This window comes from Micropterus dolomieu, linkage group LG12, assembly GCF_021292245.1.
Source record: "Micropterus dolomieu isolate WLL.071019.BEF.003 ecotype Adirondacks linkage group LG12, ASM2129224v1, whole genome shotgun sequence".
Taxonomy (NCBI): Eukaryota; Metazoa; Chordata; class Actinopteri; order Centrarchiformes; family Centrarchidae; genus Micropterus; species Micropterus dolomieu.
The window spans coordinates 24,264,071-24,270,442 of record NC_060161.1 but is presented as its reverse complement, the minus strand read 5'-3'; the positions used below and the strand labels follow the sequence as shown (position 1 = coordinate 24,270,442).

Genomic DNA, 6,372 nt, shown 5'->3' with positions numbered 1-6,372 from the left:
AAGAGGCACCGCATCTTGAAAACCCGAACAAACAGGCTGAGGAACAGCTTTAGCCTAGCCTAGAGCTATAGCCTCCATCGGCCCCTCCACCACCCACACACAAACACACACAAACACACAAACTCGACAACCATAAATGAGGACTATAAACATGCAATACAGACCCATACTATTGTGATACAGTGTGTGGTACAATATGCAACGAACTCTTAAAGCACTGTATGCCGTTGTTGCCTTTATTTATTTATTTATTTATTACTGACTCCTTTTATTATTTATTGTTTATGTACTGTGTTGTCTAGTTTGTCTGACGTGTATTTTTAATCTTGTGCCTTGCTGCTGCTTCTGAGATACCAAACAGAATTTTGTGGCAGCGATTATAATGACAACAAACTTCCTTACGTCCATACTTTGTTGTGATCTGTAATATTGCAATGAAGTTATCCAAGTGTCCTGAAGATCCTGTCTATATATCATCCTGGTGTTTTGCTTGATTAGTTGTGTTTATGTATCTTGACTACCTAGAAGAATCTTCCACAGAAGCAAAGCTCCAAATTTTATGCAGTGAATTATGAAAGCCACAACACATGGTGTAACCACAATCACAGCACATACCATCTTGTGTGCTTAAAAAATAAAATATTTATTGGTTTAACTAAAAGCTTTATTTGGTCAAATTCTTTCTTTTAAAATGTTTCAGATCATATGATATCAGCACAAAAGGACAGCTAAATTATTTTCCTCCAAAAGCTTATTAACAAAAGAAGACTTTAAACAAACCTTTGTCAGGTTGTGATGAGAGTGTGGGGTATTATACAAGTTCCTCTGCATGTCTCAGATATAGTAAATACATTTCTTCCCATTTCTTCTGTTGTTCACCTGAGCTCCAGTGTGTTGACTTCATTGGATTATAACAACATTACAAGCTTTTGTCACACCATCATGTGAAATTTCACCTTTAGATCGTTCACATTAAACTTGTGTTGCATATTTAGCACAGGTTTAATCACATTAGAGGTTAAATACTGTCACCGCAGATATCTGGGAATATATAAACATGTACTTTCCTTGTTTTAACATGACATCTCACTGCAGCATTTTACAATTAGACACCAAAAAGGAAGAGTAAGTTCGACATTAGCTAGACTTTTCTGCAAAGCCACTCAAGCTCTTATACAATTTATTTCTGTTCTCCATCACTCAATGGGTCTCCCTTCTTCATCTCTTCTTCTCAGGCAGTGACAAACACTAGTCTGGCAGAGTAGGCCAGGTCAGCGAGGTAAAGCAGGAAGTTGAGCGCAGTAAGCACCGAGACAGTGATCAGTTTTGAATCTTGGCCTCCATACCGGTACTGTTTGTCAAACTGGAACACGGGCCAGATGATGGTTGCACTCAAGTACATGATAACTGCCAGGATCCCGTAAATAGACAGCAATTTGGGGAAGGAAATGGGGAGAAGGCCGGTGCACTCGCCCACACACATCACCACCACAGCCATGGAGACGATGAAGCAGATGCAGTAGACGGCCATGCACCACTTGAGCGCTGCGTGATGGTTGTATGACACGGGTTCGCTGACCAGGATGAAAATAACACAGGCCACAAAGGTCTGGCTCACCTTCAACAGGCCTGGAGCAGTAGCCATGTAACCTGCCACCTCTCCTGGTCTCGCTTTAGACAGGCTCACCTCCCCCATGTAGGCTACCGTTGCAAGGCAGGAGAAGACGGTGGAAGTGATGCGATATCCACGAACCTCGTCATTAAGCCTCTGGTTTTTAATGAAAAAAACTGGGAAGATGACAGAGGCAGAGAGGCAGAGGAAGGTGGCGTAGCAGGCGATAGTGATGGGGAAATTGGACCAGGAAACCGGGGCTCGGGCCTGAAGGCCGAACTGCTCCACCAGCAGGACCAGCAGGGTGCAGGTGAAGCTGAACGCCCAGCAGAAGATGCACCAGTCACCCATGCTTACGTTGTGCACCCAGGCTCCGTGTGCTGCGACACTGAACGCCACGCAGGTGAACACCAGGGCAGCTAAACGCACCCATAGCAGCCGGGGGGTGGACAACACGATCAGTGGCATGATGGGAAAATCGCAATCAGTCAGGAGATGGAAGTGGCTTCTGTCGTCCAGCGAGGGTTAAGATGAGTCTTTAATACTGAACGGGGATCTCAAGTGGGCTGCTTGTCACTCACTCTGTGGACGTTTGTCACATATTCTGCAGAAAAACAACAAGAGAGAAATCTGAATAAATTTAAATTTGGTGAAAAGATAAAACAGGAACCTGTACTACATATAGAAATATGTAGAATAGAGATGCAAGGCAGGCAGTACTGTGCAGTAGATCAGTGGAATAAAGCATCCTATGGTGCTTCATTTCTTAAGTAGAGATTTAAACATATTCTGCTTTCTTACAAATGTTGTAGCCCTAAATTAATGATGCATCATTTAAGCCTGAACAGCCTATAATAAAGAAGTTGTCCAGTGTCCAGTCTTGTTTCATATCTTGGGTAAATGACAACCAAAGCTAATGTCAAATGGTGAGAAACGGCAACATAAGAGCTGCTAGTTTGATTATTAATGAGTTTTTCATCCCTGGCTGACATGTTCAGGCTCAAACCACAGTTGCGTAAAGACCGAGGTATGACTGAGGAACTTGTTCAAGCTGTGACCTGTGCCAGGAAGGTTTACAGGAAGTGGGAGTTTTCCGTCTTCAGCTTGAAGGGGTTGGACGTAACAGTTGGATATTCGTGCCCTCTAGTGTCCAATATGTGGCGGTTTTTAGTTCAAGCCAAGTCAATTTAATTTATATATCCCATTTGCTGCTATATTTGCTGTACAATCTGTATTTGACACCCCTAGACCATTCAGACCTGCCTATTTTTACCTTTATTTAATCAGGTAATGTCATTGAGTTTAAGATCTCAGCATGGCCAGAAATAACAAGACAACATACAGCACCAGAGACAATCACAGACGGCATTAATGAGATTCAAAGTTAAAGTTCAAAATCGACCATTTGCGTGAGACATTGGAGTTTTGAAATCCTCTGTAATCCACTCCATTTATAAGCCAGTCTTCCCAAGTTCAGTATTCACTCGCAGGGTACCAAGAGTTAAACAGGCCGGAGATCTGGTTTTGTGAGCAGCAGTGGTTTTAAATTTGAAAACTTATATCCTGAGGCAGCTTTTTCAGGAAACCTTTGTGAGGCTCTTTGTGTTGATAATGAGGAGAATCTTTCTATTATCTTATTTTTCTTGTACTACACAATTAGTATATTTATCTGCTGTAATAAAATACAAAGAACAATAACAAACTGCATCCTAAAATAGAGCGATCAGCATGAGAATAAAGGATCTCCAAAGCCACAGTCACTTTGTGTTGAAAAGTGGTGGGGACATAAGGGCCCAAATTCAGGGCTTGATGATACACTTCTGTCACGAGACCAGACGATGCTCAAAAACAAGATGAGGAGATCTTTAACACTATTTTGAAGAAATATGATATGATGGGTTCTCCCCAGAAGATTCAGAGCATTAAACACTTAATTTCTTGCATTCTGGTGACATCTTCTGCTTCACTTTAGGGTGGAAATGTCTTCATTTATAAAAAGTGAAACAAATAAAATCAACTGGCAGGTGACAAATAAATAGAATGCAATAATCATCAGCCTGTTACCTTTTTGGGGCAATGCACAGTTGTTTCTTCTATATTGAAATTGCTTTGCATGTTTTTTTATTGTGCAAATAAACTTTTCTCAAAGCATTTTCCTTTTGGCCTATTTAACATTTCTTGGTGCAAGCTATTTTTCAGAACAATTTTAACAAATGCTTTCAAAAAGTCACGGGGTCAAAATCAGCCATTTCAAAATGTGGTGGGGACGTGTCAGCGTCCCCAGTGTAAATAACACCTATGAGCTCATAGTTAACTGTGCGATCCTGTCCTCAAGACCAAAGCGTGCTTTATTCTTATGTAAGAGTAGTTTCTGCGCCATTTCCTTCACATGCCGTTTGAAAGCCAGATTCACAGATAATTCATGAGATAAAGTGACATAAGGGAAACTTCCACCTAAAACCTCCTTCCATTGCCACAGGTTAAATGAGCTTTATTTTGAAAGAGAGGTGGATTTCTCTCACTCATGGAATACAATGAAGTGAGGCAATGCGCCCTTGCCAAATTTTAAATTGCAGTACTGGCATTTGACAAACAGATGATGAGGTATCTGCTGTAGATGCAGATGCTGAGACCATGACCTCTGCTCTACAGACAGAGCGGTTGGTGCATCTGCCATGGAGAAAAGAATGCTGCGTCATTCTGCCAATGCAAACCTTGAAAATGGCTAATCGCATTTGTCTTTTAGCCGATGATGCCATAGAGTCTACTTTCTGTTTTGTGTAATGAGAGTAATACACAGGAAGCAGCTCTGGAGCGCTAACGGCATGTCCGCAGGAACCCACACCAGCAACCAAATGAGCACTTAATCACTTTGTCAGACATAATGTGAATCAAGCCTGGAGCTAGAAATGCAGCTCTTCAGCTGATAATACAAAAAAACCTCCCTCTTTAACATCAGCTTGAATCCATCATCTTTTCTAGTGAAATATTATGAGTTTAAACATAGGTCTGCTGCTGGTCTCCCAGTTTGACATGGTGAGAGAAACTGTTTAGATAAAAAAGATAAAAAAAACCTGTTGAAGCATACTGAGAAAGATGTGGTTGTGTGGTGTACGTGACCTTGTGCTGTTCCTGCTGACAGGAAACCAGCCTCGTTTGATTTTTTGGTTTTATGCTATGCATAGGCCTACTGCATATAGGTCAAAACAAACACATAGTGCTACTGTAGCTTAGGCCTATATCACTGTGTAGGCCTAGCCCATACCTTAAATGTTGATCATTTACACTGGCGTGAAATGGGAGCGTATGAACACAGAAAGCTTCTTAAAACTAACTACACCTCTTCATACATTCCGTTATTTCCTGGTTTTAAGAGAGTCGAGGCTGCAAGCAGACACATCAGCGTTATAATGGAACCAGAGGAGATAGTTTAACTTTAGTACATAGTATAGCCTACTCTGTAAAATAGCCTATAGCCTACACATTACAACTGGCGCATAAAGTGAGTGATATAGATTTTTTCCGTACCAAATAGAGGTGATACCGCGCCCAGAGGGCTGTGCCATAATGAGCTCTTCTCGCTTGTCCAAAAATAGACCAGAATAAACGCTCTCCAGACTTCTGCATAAACTCTCTGCGAAAAAAAAAAAAAACAAGACTGGAGAATGATCTTACCGATTTCTAGTGTGGGAGTTGTCTTTCGTTTTTCTATAAGCTTTAAGTTCCTGAACACCGCGCGGAGCCTCCTTAGCGGCGCATCCCCTTCTCTCATCCACCCATCGACCCATACCTCATACAGCTGAGTGGATCCCACGCCCCGCGCTGGCCATATTTGGTAAACTGTTGAAACCCTCTCCAACCCTCAGTAAGGTCGTCGCAATTCAAAGTGTGTCATAATACGCCAGCAGAAAATAACTGATGCGAATATGCCCGCTGAAAGAATTAGTACCTATCTCTTTGCTAAAGATCTGTGATTTTTTTTCTGTGGTGTAGCCACTTTTCCCATATCTGCTTGTTGCTATCAGAATCAGAATGAGGTTTATTACCAAGTACATTTTCACATAGGAGGAATTTGCCTTGGTATGTGCTTTACAGAACATAATATAAATAGGCCTATAAGTAAAGAGATCAAAAATGAACAAGTATACAAAATAATACAATAATACTAATGGAAAAAAAGAATGCCAAAAATATACAAGATATTAACAAGCAATGTGAAAAAATTCACAGTAACCATAAAAGAATTAGTGCAATGGACACTGTTCAAAGTGGAGCATTGTTCTAAGGTGTGGGGTCAGGTGTGTGTGTGTGTGTGTGTGTGTGTGTGAGTGTGTGTGTTTATGAGGGGCATGAGAGTCAGTGACAGTGGGGGACCTGGCTTTGTTGAGGAGGCCAACTGCAGCGGGAAAGAAGTGTTCTTGCACTGTTCATGCCAACAATAGGAGCAAAACATACACATGGTTTATTGTGGTAAAGCCTATTTTTTAAAGCTGGCAAGGCACTTTGTTTGTAAAAGTGGTGGGGACATGAGCGCTCAGATTAGGGCTGTGAAGATATTAACTCAGGAGACGCGAGGCTGCACTGGGCTCAGGAGAACAAGATGAGAACATATTTTAACACTATTTCGAAGAAATATTCAGCACTGAAATGAGTTGGGGGCTTGGGTGTCCTCCCCCAGAAAACTTTAAAAGTGCATTAAACACTTACTTTCCTGCATTCTGGAGACATTTTCTGCATCACTTTATGATGGAAATGTCTTA

At 41.4% G+C, this 6,372-nt stretch overlaps 1 protein-coding gene across 2 annotated transcripts; it reads right to left on the bottom strand.

Moving 5' to 3' along the window:
* Positions 1–622: 622 nt before the first annotated feature.
* On the bottom strand, positions 623–5,428 carry myadma (myeloid associated differentiation marker a). Of its 2 annotated transcripts, none has more exons than XM_046063924.1 (2): positions 5,288–5,428; positions 623–2,216 (listed from the first exon to the last, which is right to left on the bottom strand). In XM_046063924.1, the coding sequence occupies exon 2, from the start codon at positions 2,078–2,080 to the stop codon at positions 1,232–1,234; it is 849 nt and encodes a 282-aa protein (XP_045919880.1). In that variant the 5' UTR covers positions 2,081–2,216; positions 5,288–5,428; the 3' UTR covers positions 623–1,231. The 2 variants fall into 2 exon arrangements, with proteins under 2 accessions (XP_045919880.1, XP_045919881.1); XM_046063925.1 differs by lacking the exon at positions 5,288–5,428 and adding an exon at positions 5,141–5,281.
* Positions 5,429–6,372: the final 944 nt, after the last annotated feature.